The sequence below is a fragment of the Diprion similis genome, chromosome 3 (assembly GCF_021155765.1).
Source record: "Diprion similis isolate iyDipSimi1 chromosome 3, iyDipSimi1.1, whole genome shotgun sequence".
Lineage (NCBI taxonomy): Eukaryota > Metazoa > Arthropoda > Insecta > Hymenoptera > Diprionidae > Diprion > Diprion similis.
In genome coordinates this window covers 15,014,448-15,037,184 of record NC_060107.1, presented here as the reverse complement: position 1 = coordinate 15,037,184, position 22,737 = coordinate 15,014,448, and the positions used below count along the sequence as shown (strand labels likewise).

Sequence of the window (22,737 nt, the reverse complement as noted above, 5' to 3'; positions counted from 1 at the left end):
TACGATCACGAGTGAGTAGGCAATTGAGACGAATTCGAAAAATTCGCAAAAATCAATGACTCTTATGCTCGCTGCTGATAATTCTTACTCGCTTGCTATAGTCAGTCTTCACGGTCTTTACTGACCGCGTTAAATATCACTTGTCTTCATGTAATGGCAAGGCCTACGCATCACCAACGTGAAAGTGCCGTAGTCAGGGGAATTCTACATGCCATAATGAATACAGATTTCCAATAAAAAATTTTGTTTTACGCAACAATAATGTCAAGAAATGTATTCCTGTAATTGAATTGCCACTTATTGCAGGATTACATTTGCTAGCGTTGTTCTCAGCTGAAACAAACAAGTTTTTGGATATTTTACTTTGGTATTGCATATAGAATTGCGCTGACTGTGGTATTTTTACATCAGTAATTCGTAGGACTTTGACAATAGCTAAATAAGTAACATTCAACGTCGCGGTGGGTAAGGACGGCATCTCTAGTAGCATCCTTTTGAGGCCGTACTCGGGTCGATTTCGATGTTGACGTATATACATATCTCCAAATATCGAAATCCAGGTATTTCAAACGCAAAAAATGGCTTAACCGCTCCGTTCTATACGCAATTCTGGACAAAAATACTGTCATTTATTTTCACTCGATACAGAAATAAAGAAGTGGCACGGATTCTTCGAAATCGCAGTAATTATTTAATCAAGTGCATTTTGTTTTTTTATACAGCAGAGCGCCATAGAGAATGATTGAAGGCATATTTACAGAGCAACGCGAAAACAATCCTTGATTTGATAGAGACGTTCGTGATCGAGAGCCAAGCAAAGCTGCACGGTCGGTAAGACAGGCACCATGCTCAAAACTCCTTATGAATATCGACAGTTCTATCCCTACCGACCGAGTCATTTATGCATTTCACGCATTTCCCAGCAACAATATTCATCCCCGAGGGATTGGAGTAAACTCTGAAAGCAACTTGACGAATAAAAAGATTCATAACATGTAAAATTCACTACAAAAAAACGTAAACTACTATGCCACGAGAGAACAGTGCTTAAACTCCGATAAAGCCTGCGATCTCCGGACTATACAACTTCCAAAAACTGCAAATAGCCGAAAAATAGCTCCGCCGGTAATGAAGGGACCGTCCGATGAACTGCCGAGATGGCAGCAGGAGCTGCGAAACGGCATGGTGACGGCGTAAAAGTTGCGCATGCGCAGAGCTCGAGACGCAGTCAGGGAGGCAGGCAGGCAGGCGACAGACCGTCAAAGTCATAGCTATAAGTCTATGGTCAAAGCAAAAACACAGCTGGTCGGTCTACGTCTGTGAACTTTGACGGTGCCGACGGAAAGTCCAAATGACGCGGAAGGGTTACACTGTAGTTTGCGCACCGAAATTTGCATCGATATTGTTCGCCGCGTCTTGTGCAGGATTTAGAAATCCCGGCGTTTTTGTGATTCGTGCCTAATGCTCACGGCCAGTTTGTGATACCCGTCCCGTGTCCTCGGTGTGGTGATAATCCGTAATTCCTTCTCTCCTTCGCTTATTTCTCGATTTATCTCTCCCGCTTATCCCTCATCGGTTTTTCGCGTCTACTATTTTGTGCGTTTGTGTTTACCGTCAGAACAGGACAATCGACAGCTTCTCTCCTCCCGCACAAAGGAACTCTCGAGACATCTGCGCTGGCCTCTGTGCTTTGATGGTGAGTGAGATTTTGCTCCGAATTTATTGTTCCTAATTGTATGACAATATTTTGAACCCAACTGCCTTATCACGTCCCATCCTTTAACCTCGGGTAAAATTCCTGTTTCTTGTATATCCTTCAGCTCTCTTTTAACCACCTTTTTGTTCTGTCTCTCTTTCTCTCTCTCTGTCTCTGCGATCGAACGTGTCCGGATTGTGTGCTGCTGCATGTACAGTACGATCGACAAAGAGTTCGGAATAACCAGAACGGCTCGCTAACTGTATCCTTGTATGGGATTAAAAGTCGACTAGCTTTCTTCGCTTCTTTTTCGAGTAGTCAAAATTTCAATCCTCGATCGAGTTTTAAAGTCCAGCAGCTGATGCCGTCGAGGAAAAAAAAAACAATTTCAAGGAACGGTGAATCAGTTGAAATGAATTACTTTTCGAATAACAGTTCTTGTCAGTCAGATTTCTGCTTCGCCGTAAAGAAAGAGAAACGATTCTAAGAGTATCTTCAAGTCAAATTTGTTTAGTATTATCATTGTTTCTAGAGTACACAGGCATCAAAATAGATCGATAATGTTTCAGGTCTGCGCCATAAATATTACGTCGAGGAGTAACTAATAATTGGGACAGTAGACTTTGAAATGCTTCGAAATACTTGTGATATGCTTTTTAAATAGTATGAAATGCATGGGAAAAACGAACATGTTGAGTAGTTAGCTCTTCGTATTACGTATTTTCAAGTTCAACTTTCCGTTTTTTTTTTTTTTGTTTTTTTTTTTACTAAAGTCTGAAGAAAAAGTTGTAAACAAATATAATATTATGTAAGAAAATTCTTATACACTGTACTACTGGAAGGCAAAGATTTATAAAAAACAGTTCAAGCTGAATTCGGAAAATAATGAAAATCGCAATAAAAGTAGTTATTAGAATGCATTTATTGTGTAAAGCCAATCAAGAAACATTCCAACGAATAGATATGTGAAAAAAAATTAAACAGAATGATTTAAAAAATTATGGATAAAAAAATTCCTGCGGCTTTTTTCCCATTGCTAAACTGTTTTTGTACGATTCTATGTTTTATACTGAGCAAATGGTGTCACTTATCGCGTTTGTCCAATGCATCGAAAACAAAAAGTCAATCTACGCGAGAACACGTAATTCCAATCGATGTATGCATTTGCATAACAGCATCGATGATGTGGCCAGGCCAGCCAGCTTGGGCCTTGATTGGTGGTTAATTGTAGTATTTGGAGTATATTTAGAGCCGAAGGATTCGTGCAGTCAACAACGAGGTTGGAGGTTGAAAATTGGCCAATCATTCCTCTTTCAACCAATATCCTCATTGTTTGATTTTTCGATGTCTAATTAAACCTCTGTTTGCCAATTTTCATTCGATCATTACACACGAAGAGACTTCAAGTTTGGAAAAATAATATCTCTCTTATTTACACGCTAATTACTATTGTAATTGTATTCGTATTACCATGTGACGTTTTTACTTACACGCATGTGTGTAATAAATCCGACGATAGAAGTGCGCGTTTAACATCAATAATTCATTGAAGTGCACTCGATATCATTGCGCCCATATTTACGTACAATGTGAGAATATTTCAGCCAAATAACTCCGCATATCGAACTTCCACGTTCAAGGTCTTATTCTTCGCTGTTTTCTAAACTTATCGGTAATGTCTAACTAGTTTCGTATCACATTAGACATATACGTGAATCAACCGAAAAATCAGTTCTCGTCGGTTTAAACCGTTGAATTTTTCATCGTTAGATATTTTTTTTCTAATTTTCTCTTGCAGCGGGAAGAAATCAGGAGAAAGTCAGGGAACTTCGAAAATAATACTAGAATCTTGATTCGATCTCGTACAAAGTACTATCGATCTTAAGAAAACAAAAATTGCTCTTGAAATTTACTTTCTTTGCACCATTTCATACATTCTATGTACTAAATATTACTTGATACCAAACCTGCTTTCGATTTTTTATCACGGAAAATAGCAGGCTGTTGCCTGTAAATTGATGAAATCAGCGGCATATCTCTTGAAAGGTTACTAGAAAAATCTTATTTTCAAGCTGGAGTACACGAAAAAGTCAGAGAATTTCAGGTTTCAAAAGCGTACGAACCCTGATTAAAGATTCACCTATATTTAAAAAACGGAATTATCCAAACGTGAAAACTTGGACAATTTTTTTATTATTTAAATATATATGTAAATACTGTTCGAAATTTATGCAAATATATTTTGTTTTTTTAAGCGAATCAGTCGGACGTAAATTCATTTTTCTAATGGGTTTTAAATTAGTCAACGTCGGATCAACTTTCATCTCTTAGATAACACAGGCCTGCGATGGTTTTCCCTTGAAAAAACTGAGTAGAAATTTCTGAAGGTATTGGGTACTATGAAAAAAATATTTAAAAAATGCAATCACGTAAATTTTCTGAGAACTTGTTTTTTTTTTTAAACATTCATCTATCCCGACTGTAAGAATTGTTATTTATGGCGATTTAAAGCATATAGATCTACAAAATTGTTGAAAAATCTGTAAATATGCATTTCTCGCATAAAAATAAATCTCTATGTGCTGTAAAAAAAAAAAAACGAACGTTATATTTTAATTATCTAAACATATTTCTAGGGAGAAATTAAAAGTTATATTTCGCAGACCTGTGTAATCATAAATCAATGTTTTTGAGAAAGCTAAATTTTGCATCTTCATTGAAATTCTGAAGTTAATTCAAGTCTGAAACTTTTGAACATAGCGCAACTTCAGAACTATTTTGAACAATAATTTGAAGTTTAGTTTGCAAAATATAAGTATGTTTGCCGTATTACGATTTACCGAATCTCAGGCAATCCGATAAAATTTGCTAAATACCAAAGTTTTTCAAAAATCGTTGTCAAGCCCGGCGTCTGCAAAATATGGTGAAAAGAGAAGTGTCAAAAATTAATATTAAGTAATGTTAGAAAGTGTTTATCAATCCTTCAAGTCCGCCATCAGCTTTGATTAAAGAAAAGCAAAATTTCTTCTGGGTCAAAATAAGCGAAATATGACCGTTTTGAAAAACTTTTTTGAATTCTCGTGCCTAAATGAGTCCACCTTTTACTAAATTTTGTACGAATTTCTCCACGGTGCTGAAACTTTCTTTTCGAAACCCGAAAGCCTGTGCCAATTTTTCGAGATTTTTTTTTATCGATGTCTGTGAACATATTCAAAAAACTGATAGCCGTTTTCCCAGTGTGCCAAATATGGCACGCCAGACACCAAAGAGTTGGAATGTTTTACGCCTTACCTGCCTAACTAAAGTAGTCAAGTTTTTTCCGGATGTTATTTCGAGTGATGAATTCATTCATCATTGCCTTCCTATCTGTGAGCTACAAGCAAATATATCGACTCTAGTGATCTAACTTCAAAGAAAAATCTATTACAACAGATATGATATTGTTTTTCCCATTCTTAACAGATCCCGCGTACGGTGTATTCCATACGAAACAAATTTCAAGTGTAATTCGCTCCACATTATCCGTTATACAGTCTGAATCGCAGGGCTTAATCGACATACAACAACGTTAAAATTTTCAAGGTCATAAATTAGTTTACGGCATCGTTGGCGAAGAATATTTAAGGATGAAAAGTTCCCAGATAAATTATTTTTCATTACAACACATATTCCTAAATCTTTAACAGATAATTGAAAAGTAACTGGATTTTATGTTGCGCCAAATTTGTTGTACAGCTATTTCACACATCCACAAATACTCATACCGGGACCATCTCTAGAAACTAAACAGGAACTGCGCATGCGCCAGATGATTCAATTTCATTGGTCAGCGAAATTGCCCCGCGGAGTAATTTTCGTCAGCTAACCAAGGCGACCAACGTACACGAAATGTGACAAGGCTCTGAATATCTCGCGCGTAAAGTAGCGTATTGAGGTTATGTTGATATTTATTCCTACTTATCGTGAATTTTCTAAGAAAAGTGTCATTCAGCAATACCGTAGTTGATATTAGCAGATATTTAATCGACACAATAAAGGCGTCAATGGAGAAACAAATATCAAAAGCTACAGAAATTGGATCAGTTATTTATTGAAAGAAGAAAACTGAAATTAAATGTGGAACGTCATCAACGAGTGGGAGTCTAGACAAACTGAGGCAGGTAAGTAAAAATATTGTTTATTTCAAACAGATTCTTTATTTACATAAAATTAAAAATAAATGGATTGTTGAAACCCAGTAGAAGGTTGCTCCAGAGTAGATTTGTTACAGTGCAGTGCTCCGGAAGCCAGTAATCAGTGCCGATGAACATGAAATATTAAAATAAAATCAGTAACAAGGAATAAAAGAAATAGTGTATCTTGAAACACAAAGCTTAGGAGTACAAAAAGTAGCAATTCGTTTTTCTGTCGCAATTTATTGAAAATTAGTGGTATCCAAAACAATTAGAAGCTCTTGTCTGATGATAATATCTTTTAATATTTTCAGGTGGGAAACAACCATCATCGAAGCGAGACTAAAGTTGTCAGGCGTTGAAGCGTGTAAGTAAATTTCTGATGCTATGATATTTGCATATTACAATATTTTCACATGTATTCAATGATAAAATTCGTTTGTTCTGACAGACTTAAAGTTTCAAGTTTGGATAATAGGATGAAAATCATACCTTACCTGATGGTCAAAACGTTTTGGTGGCTAGGACCCTAGTTTCTCGATTGGTGCCACCGTTCCAACCATCGAACCTGGTTGTTCCGTTGTTCCATTAGACAACAGGTATCCGAAGGAATTTCTTCTGGTCATCGCCACCTTCTGAACATCAGTCGTGGCAAAATTGAAGAGCACGACACGCTACAGATCATGGTGTTTGAATATTCCATTATTTTAGATCTATCGAGCCAATAGTAATAAGTTTGTTATTCAACAATTGCTGCTAACTAATTTTACAGAGCAATCATTCCGTGCACCATTGTAATCCAAGCAGTATTATTGGTCCACATTATTTTTCAAATTTTATTATCGGCAGTTTTGATATTTTATTTTTCACTCTCTTGGTATTCAATTCAGATGAATAGTGTTTCAAGTGTTAAATCAGATTCCAAGGATGAATTTTGATGGGTAAACTGAACCAATCTCAATCTAAAAATGTTGGATAACTTCAGTTGAAAATGTCTTTAAAGTCAATATTAATCGACAGTATCATCTGACTAGCTAGTTGCAGCTATCATCCGTGCTTGAGCCTCGTTCAACCCCAGCAAGGTCTAAGGAATGCATTCACTTACTAGTACACGTTACAAATGATCACTTTGTCTACAATAGGACTTACTTGCTGGCTAACTTTTTTATGATGAATCTTTATCAGGGAGTCATCCGGTAACTTATTGAAAGCTTGAAACCAGATTCAATTTTATACTCTTACAATGGTCCTTCATTGAAACTGAGAGTTTGTGAATCTCCATTTATTACAATTAATTCTGCATCCCATGTTAACACTGTTCGAAACAAAAAATCTCATCCTAAGATTGGAAATGGAATCTGCAATGCAAAAGTTATCTAGTGGCACAAGTTAAAAACAAAGAACCTTATAACGGTTTCTGCGACAGAGGGATTCCTTCCGGACATTCATGTTACTGGATGATGTTCGGAGCACTATGAACAAGATATTGTATTGGATTTAGGTTTGAGTAGATATTTTCATGAACTTCAGTGAAAATTAGATATTCATTTGTTTCAAAGGAACAAGGGGTACAATGTTGAACCCGATAAGTCAATATTTTCATATGAATGTTCTGAACATTACTCTAAAACATGATTATCCTTAAAGTTAATTACTGAGGCACATTTTGAAAATGTTGATTTTTAACTTGTGTCACAGAATGTTTCTGAGTTTTACTCTTGGGATTAGATTTCTTTAGATTAGATTTGAAATTGAAAGAAACCGTAAGATCTACAACTTCCTTTTTCAACCAACAAAAGTGGCCGATGATCTCTGCATGTGTCATGAATTGAATGGGAAGAGAAGACATCAGCTAACAGCAGAGATGCTATTATTTTGGCTGTATTTTCTGTTGAAAGAAAAAAATTTCATTGTTATTCTTAATGTATGAAGTAATGAAAATGATTGAATAAATTGTCCCCACCTACCTGCTTCGTTTCTTCCAAGCACCCAACATTTGAACAGATTTCTTGTTTCAATCGAATAGGACGAATTTTCAAAGAGCATCAGCATTAAATTCCGACCGTTCTTTGAACAATCAATTTTCAATAACAAATGCTTCCCAAGCCTTTCCGAGTGACTATCTGAATGACTTGAGATTCTAACCTCAAAAATGCATGTGAACTACATCGCCGACAGAAACAGAGTTTGACAGCAGGGTCTCGGGGTGGCCAGACTGCACGGACGGCGGATTTAAATTCGCGCATGCGCAGTTCCTGTTTAGTTTCTAGAGATGGTCCCGGTATATAAGTATCAGTATTACGCATAAATGAATCATCTTCATGCCATTGACCTCCGGGTAAAGTCGCTTTGGAGCCACAAACCAAACACAAAATAGGCCAAACAGGAAGTATGCATGCATTGAATATTTCGATCCCGTTTTTTGGTGCCATGCAACTTCTAATTATTATATATATATATATATTTTGCGGTAGAAATTTTTCATCTCAGATTGAACGAAAATCCCTGAACATAGATTTCTCTGAAATTCCTTTGAACTAGGAACTCTTGACAATGTGATTTGAGACCTTTCAGAATGAATATATTTGCTAATATAATCGCTAGTATATTATGAGAAAACGAGAACAGGAGAATTCGAAAGTCACCGTAAGATCAGAGCAAAAGCATTTCAGCTGGAACATATGACTGTTTAAAGGTGTGTAAGACTTGTACGCAATAGCGAAGGGAGACGAGGAGTTTTATGCTGCATGTGGTACCGTTATCTCAACGTACAATTAAATCCTCCTACGTAAACGGTTCGTTAATTAAACTATAACGCACAAATACGAGCTCCTGCAGAAACAGTTTTTCTCATTAAATTCTTACCAAAAGTAAAGCAAACCTATTGCACAATAATAGAAACGGACATAGGAAACATGTAGTACAATAATGTTTGGCAATGGGTTTCCAGTGGTTCACTATTTTTTTGGAATCAAAATTGGAACGAGTTTCCTTTCTAAGTCAAATTTTATGTGCCAATGACTATAGCGACGTTAGTGACAAGAGAAACAAACAATACGTTGATCATAGAGACAAAAAATTTCTATTTGAAGACAAGAAATCGTTTCGGTTTTCATTCCAAAAGAATAGTGAGACACTGGGAATCACAAATCCATCTTTCCGGCTAACTTGTTTTCGGTCCAAAACAAAATACGAGTTCAATTCTATACGAATTATGTGACAATGACTGGCGATGCAGCTGACACGAGAGAAAAAAGGATGCATTGTCACATAATTCGTATAGAATTAAACTCGCATTTTTTTTTTTCGTTTTCTTATACGTTTTTCGTGCACAATATACTATTCAGTATTCTATATATAAAGTAGATTTAAAAAAAAAAAATGTTTAGGTTAACTTAGGTAACGACTAGCTTGTAAATACGCCTTCAGATTCATTAATCTGTTTAATTTTCTTAACTTAGAACCAAAAACTGTACAGAATACGCAATTTACTGTGAGCGAGGTCAAGGTATATGTATGCACAAGTCACACCTACAAGTATCTATAAGTATCTCATGCGCAGTGCGGTAGGAAAGTGGTGGAACCAGATAGCAACCGCTTATAATTCTGCCATGCGGAGTCTTTGGCAGGTCGGGTTCATGTGGTGAATAGTTCACTCACTGTTCATCATTTGTCTTGTCATTTTCGTTTTTGGTGTGGCCTTTTTTTCAAAATTTTTTATTGAATCATTGTTTTCATCACCGCTTCTTAGCTGCAGTCCGTTCCCGCCAAAACACGTCACCACGTGACACCAAGAATGTGTGGTGGCCTGCGTGCAGGCGTTAAGCATTTCTTTTTTTTTCTATACTTCATGACTGTGTCGACTTGGGGGTTTTGCATGTAGGTATTTGAAAAAGTTTTTCTTCTTCAAATCTTCAAGCGTACAGTATTCCACGGGTAAAATCTTTCTTTAAGAAACTTAGGTGTGAGTGTAAGGTTTCTTTTTTGGCTATAAGGGTCGCTCGTTTCAAATGATCTGAGTGTGAGGTTGAGATTGTTATTTTAATTACATATTTATTTATTTTACAAAGAATTACAATGTAATTTTATTTTTCGCACTTCACTTAGTTTAGAATTAATTCTATTCAAGATAAAAATCGGACACACTTCGGTAGAAAGATTGCGATGAAAAACTTGCACAATATTCTTTTGTTTCAATTTATATTTTGCAAACATTTTTATGTTTAAGACCAGTTATGTCCTTGCCTGACAGATGAAACAACTAGTTTGATAAAAAGAACTAAATTTTGTGTCTTTAATTGTTGCAATAGCGATGAATTACTAACATTGTACAAAATACTTCTTGTTGACCAAGCAAATCAGGATTGTTATCCCAAGGGATACTTAAAATCATCGATCATCAAAGAGATCCAAAGTTCCAATTATCGTTTATATTTGAATGCGTGAATCCCAATAATAACAATTTTCGTTTAAATCATAGTCTCGTTAATAATTGTGTTACGTGCATCGCTTCTTACTCGTTAATACACCAGAAGCGTCAAAGTTTTAAATGAAAAATAACGAAATTTCAAAAAATCAATTTCTGGATTGTTTACACAATACAGGCATCATGTTTTATTTGCAATTGTCAAATCCAGAAATCCAACGGTTCAAACGTGCTAACATAATAACGAAACTATATCAGTCGTACTGGCACCAAACTTTACGTGGTAAGATATGGTAGAACTGAAGTCAAGTACGTTAATAATATTGCGAAATGTAAAGATATTATTTTATGTTTAGTCTGTTTGCCGATGGCTGCTTCAATTAGAATAACAGACAGATTCGAGACCACAAACCTCACGTTCAATAGTGAACGTGAGTGACGTGTCGAAATTGCGAAACCATTATAATTCTAATGTTTGACAGTCAAATTTTACCGTAAATGAGAATCCGCCCGATGAATTTTAATAATACGTTGCACACTTGCAGATGACAAATCGGAGCTGGGGGGAAGAGGGGGGTCAGCTCAAAAATCAATCGATTCTTGTCCCGTCAGCTCATAAATCGCAGAAAAATCTGTTGATCGAATGAAATGAAATGAATTTTAAGAGTAGTTCTCAAAAATATCACTTGAAGGATGTTAAAGCTCTTAGAAGGTCGAAACGATAGTTTAAGATTTCGCGTAAATAAAATTCTTTTACTTTACTTTTTTAAGGGGTAAATATCTTCGTAAGGGTAGTTTTTTTTTTTTAGGAAATTGGAAGCTTTCGATTGACGAATGGCCCCTTATCAAAAATAGTACTTCAATTTTTTTTCGACTTGGGGGGGGGGGGGGGGGGGGGGTTAGCCTTACGGCCGATCAATTTTCCGGAATTGATTGTCTCGCAACGGAGGTGAGCTCAAAAATTCATAGTCATAAGTAACTCTCCAATTCACACTTTCTTGAACTGTTTTTTTCCCACGGGGAGTGGCAACCTTTACGGATCTATAATATTATTATTAAATGGGTTTGAAAGATAAACATCGTCGTATTAATTATACGACGGACAAGACATACCACTTTTTATATTAAGTATTTTGCTTATATGTATATAAATATACTGGGTATCGAACGCTTCGATCCATCTTCAAAGACTTTGTGTATCTATGTAGAATAATGTATTTCGCACGTGCGCGCTGCCAGTCTTCACACACATGCCTGTGTCTATAAGAGCCTGAATATCCGTAGTGTGGTATATGTATAGCAACACGTGGCAGGTATTGCAGGCAGGTATAAGGAATTCAGTCAGTCAGTAAACCACCTATCGAATGTCTTTTATAATGATTGTATAGGATGTTCATGTAGCGAGACCACCAGCCTTGTTCAAATTTTCATGGATATAAAATCAAGGGCACAACCGGCAACACGGATCGATATGTGGATAATTCGCCTTTTGCATGCATAGCTGTATATATATATATATATATATATATATATATATATATATATATATATATATATATATATATATATATATATATATATATATACACACACACACACACACACACACACATATAATATGAGACAGCCCACGCTGAGTTGTAGCATATATTTTTGACCTTAAGTGCTTCGTTGGAATTCAAGAATAGAAAAAAAAATTTGTAACAAAACATCACCCAATCCAAACTTTCATTTTTCCACTCGATGATGTATTATATAAATGATTTTTGAAATTTTTTTTCTTTACCGTTACAGCGTAATATATATATATATATATCAATACATCTTCGTTGTAAGGGATCATTCTGGTTTATAACTTTAAAATAATCGATTTTCCTTTTTTTACATTTTTCGAAAGTATATATTTAATATAACTAAAAGTATTGTGTTCAAATTTTAGAGTGATCGGAACAGTCTAATTATATCGCTGATTGACTTTAGGTAAGACTTTTTTCTTAAAAACATTGTAAACGCATTTTTCTCAAAACTATGTTTTTTCGGTCGGAAACTCGAATTTCTCCGGAACCACTGAACCGATCTTCATGAAATTTTAACCACACATTTTACACAGTAATAGCTTGAACGCATTCTACAGCCAACTCAAAATTTTCATTTTTACTATTTTTTTTTAGGCCAAGAACAATGAAGAAAAACTCATTTTTATGTCTTTTTCCTTTAAATATCCGGCATTTTGTTATTTATTAATGAATATTAATTTTCATAGAATGCGCTAGAGCCGCTGATATACTGAACCTAAATATTATTGGGTTTTTTTTTTTTTTTTTTTTTTTTTTTTTTTTTTTTTTTTTTTTTTTTTTTTTTTTTCAATTCAGATGAGCCGTTATTAAGTTACCAAAGTCGCCAGCGACATAACTATTTGAGGACTTTCGTTCACCCGTTATGAAAAGTGTAAAAAAATTAAATACGAATGTTTTTTATGTTTTTGAAAAGTGTATTTTTTTTAGCTGAACAAACCTTTTCGTAAAAAACTCATAAAAATAATCTTTTCTTCGAGCGTTTAAACCAGAATGATGCCGTAAGAACGTAATAAAATTGGAAACACCTAATTTAACCTAAGAATAACTTCCAAAGACAGTAGTTTCTCGATCTTTATAATTGTTTCAACGAATACCAACAGAAAAATTTCTTTAAATACTCATCGAAATTTTTCAATGTCCAGTGTTACTTCAACTTCGCAATAACACTTTTACACGTCTGGCATGTAAATGACCTCATAGTGTATACGTGCGATGACGTCATAAACACAAAATAAGGACACGATTACTTTCGTGCTCGAGGAGACAAATGTTACATTAAACAACCAATCGAATAGAAATAAAAATAAATCATCTCATACGTCTAAGGTGCGATTATCATGCGCGTTATAGGCATCTACAATTTAAGAGAGTGAAGCTCCTAACCTCAATGTAACGATTTATTTTTCGGAAAAATCATTAAATCGCAACTGTAGAATAGACTCAAATTGAGTAATCTATTTCTAAAAAGCAAAGTGTATTAAGATTTTCGTAATTAAACTCCTTTAAAGTCGTTCTAAATTTTTAAAACAATGATTTTAGTTTATGCTACTAACTTCAATCTGGTTATAATTTGGCAGAGAGTGCGAGGCTGAAAAATTTCCCAAGGATACAATTCGCCAGCAGAGCGTTCGTAACAATACAGCCCGGAGTCTAGATCGTTCGCCGAAAGAAACTTTCTAATTTTTGGCTCTATGTATTCGTGTTTATGGTGCAGAGACAGTGAATGATTGCTATATACGTATTACGGTACAGTGTAGCGGTTACAATGCCTACGAGGTCGACGCGGTGACGAGATCCACTTTTCTGATGTCGATGGCTGACGGGGATGTTGGCATTACCCATACCGTAACCTTCGATAACTTTGAGAAAAGTATTTGCTCGTTATTGTGTAGAACGTGCCATGCACACGCAAAACTTCATCAATCAGAAAAATAGCTCAATTAGGGTTGATAAATTGAAAGAACTCAGGTTGATTGAATTGATTTTTATTGAAAGAATCTCGTCGTTTATTTTTTTGTCAGTTAATAGTAACGTTCAATCGATACATATTATCTGTTATATAAATGTTTAGAAAAGTTTATGATTTGGCCCATTTCGATGGATCTGAGCTCTTACGTGGGTCTATTCAGACTTTATTGCTGAGATCGTCTGAAATGAATTTCTAATAATGTTAAAATATTTTGCCTAATAAATTCGATTGATTAGTTAAATCATAATTTCTAAACTCTTTACTTCATCCGTACCACTTCTGAAGTAATTAAAATAGCGATTTTATTCAGCAGGAAACATAAATTTACCGATTAATGAGTAGATACATTAAAAGTATGTGGATCATGTTGATGATGCTGCTTAATTTGGTGCAAGACCTTATAATACGGAATGGTTATCTTATCTTTCGCAAACTAACTTGTAAGTCGTGGCTGGGTGATAAAAACGATGATGAAGAAATACACAAACCACGAGCAGCTGCAAGCAAAGCAGCGAGGACACGGAAGAATTGTCATCATGTAACGTAACCCCGATAAATATGTATATTATAATACAAGATCTTATTTTATGAACCTCGTTTTAAAAAAGTTTACGAAATATGATATTAAGAACTCGACAAGTTCATACAATATAAAATCAAACGCCATGATTTTCTTTTAATTTTCTAATTATGTTTAATTTTTCGATTTTCTTGCTGAATATTTCATATTCCATATTGATTTTAAATAAAAGACTAACCCTACAAAATTCTTGCATGTAAACAATTTGACAAGTTGATGGGCAAAAAAAAAAAAAAAAAAAAAAAGACGTTCATCGAAAAAGAACAAGGCATTCATCAATCGTCGTATAAAATTATCTTCAGTCATTATATACCACTAATCATAGAATGAACTCTCGAATGAATAGTTCGTATACGACACTTTCTAATTAATGCACAGTGCACTGATGTTGCAAATCCAATTCTTTGTCTTCTGGTCTAACGAAGACATGATACAACACATGCAATGGCGCGTAAGATCCGACAGTTGCACCGTTCTGGGATTCAGTTCATGGTCAAATTTGTGGTCTAAACTTCAGCCTTGAAATCTGTGACAAGATTGTACCAGTGTGTCCAATTTTGGCATGTGTGGGCTAGCTTTTTTTCTTCTTTTTTTCTCTGTACTGTGTGCTACAACAACTTCCTGCTGCTACTAGTGGCAGCGACAGTCGTCAATCTCTTGGATCGTTTGCAACTCAATTTTACAAATAATTCTTTCTTTTTATGACGCAGAATGTGACGATAGAGTGATGCTGGTCTCGCCGTAGTTGAAAGCACGAAACCAGAACGTCCTCAGAGACGAACCTGCCATCAAAGATGGCGTCTACTAGCGGGCACAAAAGAAATGGATCCAGTTCCAGCATGTTCGGTCACAAACGTACCGAATCCGGCGGTGGCTTTATTGGCCACAAACGTTCGGAAAGTGGACACAAAAGAAACGAAAGCATATCAAGTGCTCTTGGCCATAAACGGTCAGAAAGCGGTCACAAAAGGTGAATTCATTATCTACAAACAATTTTACGTAATTCATGTAATAATTATCGTTAGCGTAACAAATCTCCTGAAAACGAAGCAATACAATAATGATAAAAAAAAATAGGTAGTGAAAACTTTGCAATTTTTCAATTTCCCGCCGTATGATAACCGTTCGATTTTTAAATATTCAAATTTCCCGCCAGATTAGTAAGCCGAATAGTTTTGTATGTACACTGTGCGACTTAATCGTGATTCACGTGAAAATAATCGATAGCGTAACAAATTTCCTGGAAATGATGCATTACAATAATAATACAAAAAACAGGTAGTAAAAACTTTGTAATTTTTTAATTTCCCGCCGTATGATAACTGTTCGATTTTTCATCATTCAAATTTCCCGCCGGTTGAGTAACCCTACAATTTTTTTATGCACACTGAGTGTATTTTCGTGAGATGCTTCGCTGGAAAATGAAATTGTCTTATGCTCATACTTTACTTTTTCTACGTTTATTTTGGTGCCATAAATCAAGTTTCTTGATTTTATTTTCCAAGGTCCGAATCTGGCAGCAACTATCACACGGGTCACAGGAGAAACGAAAGCATGTACGCGATGACTGGTCTTTACGCTGAAAGCACTGCTGCTGGAGAAGACGCGGATTTGTCACAACCAAGCAGCAGTAGACTGACACATGACACAGTCATCAGGTGTCACAGTAGGAATCCAAGTTCCGGTATCGTCGATCACAGGTGATTCCCGGTTACAAACTTATTCAGGAATGGGAAGCCTTCGCCACTCTATGCGCCAGATGAGTTCGCGAATGTTTTTACAGCCTCGCATAATTGATTTTGCCCTAATACTATGATTACATATTATTGGCAATCACAGATAGACCCGTGTTTCAATTAAAGTGAAAGGCTGAACCGTGCATTAAACCACAGACAACACATTTCCGCAATCAGAAGTTTGCACAACGTCGATATTTATTGGCTCATTGTCAGAAGATTGGCTTCTGTTCTTTATAGACTAATCTACACTTGACCATGACACGGTTAAAGATTAAACAAAACTTTGAAATCGAATCACAATAATCGAAATCGCGATTGGTCAAATTGCCAATGCTATGTTCAGCTACTCTTATTACTGCAAATAAAGAGATACAGTGAATAGCGAAACTGTTTACGTATTTCACACGAAGAGCAAACAGAGAATTTCGATATCCAGTGAGAGCATGTGTTCAGTAAACAACACGCTTCAAATCGTTTTAGCAATTTCTTAATAATATACACACGGAACGCACTTTGTTATTATTCACGCTTTGTGGTTTTTGTTATGCATTTGCAGAGATTTCATCATCAAATGTCACAGCAGGAATCCCAGTGCTTCCATGGTCGACAGGTAAAACAATGCACACCCAAAACTCCATCAATTTTTCTTTTTTTCAATTAAATATCATCTCAGTTTCAAACTTGTAAGGATAGTCGGGAAATGACGAAAATGTCTTTCTAACTCTATTTTAATTTGTTTCTATTCGCATTTTCTTTATGCAATGCCAAATATATTCAAGCAATTTAAGGGTCCTGAGGTTTTGCGGGTACGCATTCTATTATATAAAAATCTTGATTGATACAGGACTGAAAAAGAAAGGGCGCAGACACCACCGATTAATCCTGATTCAAAGGACTGTGGAATTCTAACATGCAGGCCAATTTTTATACAAAGATTTGCAGGGATAAAGGTGAGAATAAATGAATTCTTGAACTTGTGTACCTTTGAATTGCAACAGCATGCACAATAAATTTAATAATTGCAAATTTTTTTTCCCTTACTTCCAGGTGTTCGTATTCCTCCTGTCATTTCTTGTTACACTGCAGCAGGCACTTAGCTCTGGTTACATTAATTCTGTAATAACAACGATAGAGAAAAGATTTGAGATACCGTCAAGCCTCTCAGGTCTGATCGCCAGTTCATACGAAATTGGCAATGTAATAACCGTGATATTTGTAAGCTATTTAGGCAGTCGACGGCACATTCCCGTTTGGATAGCAATTGGTAAGTAACTAAGTAAATAAGTCTTCCCCTGTCTGTCAATTATTGTCAATTTACCCCTAACGGTTCCTCGTTGTTTCAGGTGCCGTGATAATGGGCATTGGCTCAATGATTTTTATGGTGCCTCATTTCACAGCCGAACCTAATTTAGGTACAGCATCGAATAACTCAAGTTCAGATAACATATGCCGCGGTGTATCGCTACGCGAACAAGACATGGGCTTAGGTGAGTGTTTGATAGAGTGGTCTAATCTGACCTATTGCAAGAATTCAATTCCCGGATATCGATATTCAATTTATAATTGAAACTGAAATTTATACTTCGATTCAGGCCGACTTTCGACTGGTTTATCATCGCCGCCTTTAGCGCCGCACAATAATCTTCGCGGCGACAACTGTATACAAGGATCTCCTTCTACTGCTGGTCCGGTGATGCTTTTCGTACTTGCGCAACTGCTTCTTGGTTGTGGCGGTTCACCTTTGTTTACTCTGGGAACAACTTACATCGACGATCATGTCAGGCCGGAGAGTGCCTCTTTGTACATCGGTTAGTATTAATCGATCTTATTTCAGATAGATCTGAAAAGGTGGTGGCCTATTTTGATTCAATGGCAAAATCAATTTTGTTACAAATTCCAGGTTGTATGTACAGCATGGCAGCTTTCGGACCTGTTCTTGGATTTCTTCTCGGTGCTTATCTATTGTCTTTTCACATGGATTCGTTCGCCGGGACTATCATCAGCATAGGTGAGCCTTCAGTTGTATACTAATATTTAAAGTACGTAGGGATACACGCAGCTACGATCTTCAACATTTCTTGCAAGCATATGAAAGCGTGGTTTTTTAACTTGACGAACTAGAGAATAGATTCATGGATTATATTTTGTACATACCTCAAAATAAACGCTTGTTATTTGGCAATAATTCTATCGCCCGTTTTCTTTTCTGGATAAGATAATATTGCTTTGATCTGAATATGACTTTACACTTAGTACTTGAGTTACACTACTTAATACTTACACTTATGTTAGTGCTTAATACGTAATCCTTATCGAGACTTATGACTTGAGGCAAAATAAGATTTAGACTTGAGAATCGAATCGTGAAATCTGAGATTAAGACTTGGATGTAAGATGTAAAATGTGAGTCATTTTAATTTGTTCTCAAATTCTTTATAGATCCAGGCGATCATAGATGGGTTGGAATGTGGTGGGGTGGATTTTTACTCTGCGGTTTGCTGCTGGTATTAGTGGCAGTGCCGTTTTTCAGTTTTCCAAAAACTTTACAACGTGAGAAAGAGAAAATTCGAATAATTGAAAAGAGCAAGCCAATAACAGCAAAAGAAAAAGAGCAGAACAAAGAACCCATTAAGGAACAAACCGCTGACAATACCGCTTATGGCAAAGACGTCAAAGGTACGATAACGAATCCTATCGACGTATTGCAACCATTTTTTTGAATTTCTCCTGATAATGACGACATCCCTCGTTCTTCGATATTTCTCATTTATTGGTAATCATTCATTTTGACAGACATTCCACGGAGTATGTGGAGACTGGTGTGCAATCCTGTTTACGTGGTTACATGCCTCGGTGCCTGCATGGAGCTGGTAATAGTTTCGGGCTTTGTTGTGTTTCTGCCAAAGTATTTGGAGACGCAATTCAGTTTGGGAAAAAGCCAGGCCAGTATATTCACTGGCTCAATCGCGATCCCCGGTGCTTGTATCGGCATATTCTTTGGTGGCTGTCTACTGAAACGTTTGGAACTGAGGCCTAAGGGTGCTGTGCAATTTGTCCTTGTCTCAAATATAATCTGTCTTGTTTGTTACGGCCTTTTGTTTTTCCTCGGTTGTGACAACGTCAAAATGGCCGGCACCACCATTCCCTACTTTAACAGCACGAACAAAGGACCTGAACCATTTCAAGTCAATCTCACTGCCGCCTGCAACTTTGGGTGCGAATGCCGAATGACTGACGTTGAACCTGTTTGTGGCAACAATGGTTTGACTTATTTCAGCCCCTGCCATGCGGGCTGCACGGCATTTAGTTCAAAGTCCAACTTCACCAACTGCGCCTGTAAGTTAGAAACGAATTATTTTATTTTCGCCTATAAATTCAATTAAATCTCCAATTTTTATGAACCAGTTTTTTCTTTGCGTTAAGAAAATTTTTCTCTTTTGTCATAGGCATTCACGGTAATCTCAGTATGGTGCCACCAGCTGCGCCGGAATTCGCAGAAGTTACTGTTGTTCCTGTTGCTACGGCCGGGCCATGCACCTCGCCTTGTAGAACTATATTTCCGTTTCTTATTCTATTATTCTTCATGACGTTCATCGTCGCAGTGACACAGATGCCTTTATTAATGATCGTATTACGGTACGTTGTGCCAATGAATATTAGAATTGAATTTCATTTTTCACTCAATATTAACTCAAATTAAGAAAACATATACGACTTCTTGCGCAGGGTTTTCTGTCCCTTTATGTTCGCAAAATTGAATAGACTTAACCGAAACTGAAACGATCAGCTGATTGTCCAGTGCAAAACTTTATTGCACTCGCTACGCTCGCACTGTGAATTCTAAAGGACATATAACGAATGACTTTCAACAATTGCAGACATTGAACTTTCATTGAAATTTAAATAATATGGCAGTAGAGACGGGACGAAAAATTCCCTGCATCATCTAAACCAAGCATCAACAGTTGTGACTTACATTTCAGATCTGTCTCTGAAGAAGAACGTTCTTTCGCTCTTGGGATGCAATTCGTAATCTTCAGATTGTTCGGCTATATACCAGCGCCTATATTGTTTGGAAATTTGATAGATTCGACATGTATTCTGTGGAAAAGTACTTGCGGTGAAAAAGGGGGCCGTTGTTTGCTCTATGACATTGAACAATTCAGATACAGGTGATTATTTTCTTGTTCCTCTGCAAAGTAGCATGCAGCAAGAAATGGGAAACAGATAATTAAATTTTAATGTCAATGTTTTACAGATACGTGGGACTTTGCGCCGGCATAAAGATTCTGGCGTTGGCACTATTTTTGGTCGATTGGTGGTTAGTGAGAAGGAGACGACACCTCGAAGAACATCCGCCGCCACTGACAGTCAATGAAGTTGTCGGATCGATAATCAGCCTAGACAAATGTAAGTAAGAAATGATGGGAATTCTTTTTGGCAGAAAAAGTGTTTACCATTTACTGTATTTGTAGTGTTTGAAGAAAGACCGCAACATTTGAACACCGGTGATGGTGACACGACTTCCCCAAGTACCGAGGGGCCAACGCCATCTTCGATTTCGTCGCCGACTGAACCAACAAAATCTACAAATCTGGAGGAAACGGAATCATCGAATCACACCGAAGCGTCGACTGACATCAACAACCCTCAAATTAAAGATCCCTTTGACATTCCTGACACGAGGCAAGCTCCGCTTGCCACAGAAGATTTGGAGGTAGAGATCAAGCGGCCAGACAGTACCGAAAAACTTCATCCAAGCGTTTAATGAGGGCTGGCATTAGGATATTGAATTTGAATTTACAATTCTCACGCAGCGTAAGTTGGTGGAAATTTTTCTTATTTCTCTTCATACGTTATGCTCTTTGAGATGATGATAACAAGTAACTGTGTGTGTGTGTGTTTCTGTTTCTCTCTTTTTCTGTTTTTTGTTTTTATTTTTTTTGTTTTTTCTTTTTTATCGTGTGTATGACAAAAATTATGTGCAAAAATATTGATTCGTGATTTTTTAGATTTTTTTTTTTTGCCCAAGCCTCATGTGTCTTGTTGAAAGCAGTTACATAATTATTGGGGTGGTATTAAATTAAATGGTGTTTAACAAGATTAAACATGAATAGTAGCCATGTTGAAAATACGTCGTTCGGTATTTTTAACCATCGCCATTTCCATTATCATCAGGATTTTAAAAATCGTGTTTAAGGACCCCATCGTTAATTTATGTATTGAAAAGAAAGGCGCTTGGCGGAGGGTTGCTGAATAATTACCCATGAATTAAAGTAGCCCTCCTCTAAAATATAAATGAATTTATATAAAAGAAACAACAAAAAAAGACTTGCACCTATATCACTAGAATAAAATTTTTCAAACTGACGCATGGACAAAGTTTATAAGTTTTACTCCCTTGAACTCTGAAATAGAGTTGCAAAGATTGTCCATTTTCCCTCGCATGAAGAGAAAAAACGCCTTTTACAAGTAATTCAATAAACCTGTAAAATTTATAGAAAATTCTAAAATTAAAAGAAAACGTGTAAGAGGCTGCCTTCATATTATCGTTTTTTTCATGAATAATGATTCTTTGCTGTATTGAAGATACAATGAGTTAAATGTAAATGAAAATTGATAAAATTGTACATATATATATATATATATATGTCGAACATATAATATTATATATTCGATATATGTACATACATAAAAATTCCTGCCTTAAGAAATATAAGACTAGAAAAATGATTAAATAATGAATTAAGACGTATATATCTGACTCTTATAGACACACACATGGTATATGCGCTAATCCGCGTTATTTTCACCAATTTTTTTTTCCGCTTCTAATTTTCAATTTTTATGTCAATGTGCGGCAGCTGGTCAAAATCACATGGAATACCACATATACGATATACATATGTATACACAAGTATATACACAAGGCATTTTTTTACGAGCGTTTTGTACAGGAGTTGAAAAATGCACCAAGGTTATACAGTTTGTGTTTTAGTATATCCTTTGTGGTACCTGCACCAAACTCTCGTAAAAAAAGAAAGAAAACAGAAAGAAAGGTCTATATATAATATAAAACGTAAACGAACTATATCATTAAACGTAAGAAATGTAAACGGTGATTTATTTTTAAAATTATAGGAAAGTAATATTGCAGCTTTTCTTGAAGTAGAAACAAAAAATAATTATAAAAAAGAAATCAGTCAATATAGAGTAGCAAAGAAATGAAAAAACAACACAAAATTAAAAAATAAAAATAAAAAAAAAATAATAATAATACTAATAATATGAGATAAGCTAGGGAAAATTTGAAGATGATGATTTTTTTCTATTTTATTTTTATGTATTAAATTTAAGCACGTAATTATATTATGATCTGATATTTTTTTATTCCTAGGTGTTCAGATTACTATTCTCCTCGGTCTTGTTTACCTCAAAAAATAGCAATCGAATAAAGTGGCGTGTATCCGTATCCTAGATGCTTCCAACTTGGAAATTTTTCCTTTTCGTTTGATCTGATTTTATTTTATTTTACTCATTTACACAGCACAGCTGAACTTGATCTCCGATTATAAAAT

At 35.8% G+C, this 22,737-nt stretch overlaps 1 protein-coding gene across 1 annotated transcript; it reads left to right on the top strand.

Moving 5' to 3' along the window:
- Positions 1 to 1,248: 1,248 nt before the first annotated feature.
- Positions 1,249 to 22,238, top strand: LOC124404530 (solute carrier organic anion transporter family member 3A1). Its single transcript, XM_046878737.1, has 15 exons — positions 1,249 to 1,696; positions 15,131 to 15,390; positions 15,926 to 16,120; positions 16,716 to 16,769; positions 17,004 to 17,109; positions 17,207 to 17,423; positions 17,503 to 17,646; positions 17,752 to 17,967; positions 18,060 to 18,167; positions 18,599 to 18,835; positions 18,953 to 19,495; positions 19,606 to 19,795; positions 20,143 to 20,331; positions 20,418 to 20,569; positions 20,635 to 22,238. Exons 2-15 carry the CDS (start codon positions 15,215 to 15,217, stop codon positions 20,925 to 20,927), a joined length of 2,820 nt encoding a protein of 939 aa, XP_046734693.1. The 5' UTR covers positions 1,249 to 1,696; positions 15,131 to 15,214; the 3' UTR covers positions 20,928 to 22,238.
- Positions 22,239 to 22,737: the final 499 nt, after the last annotated feature.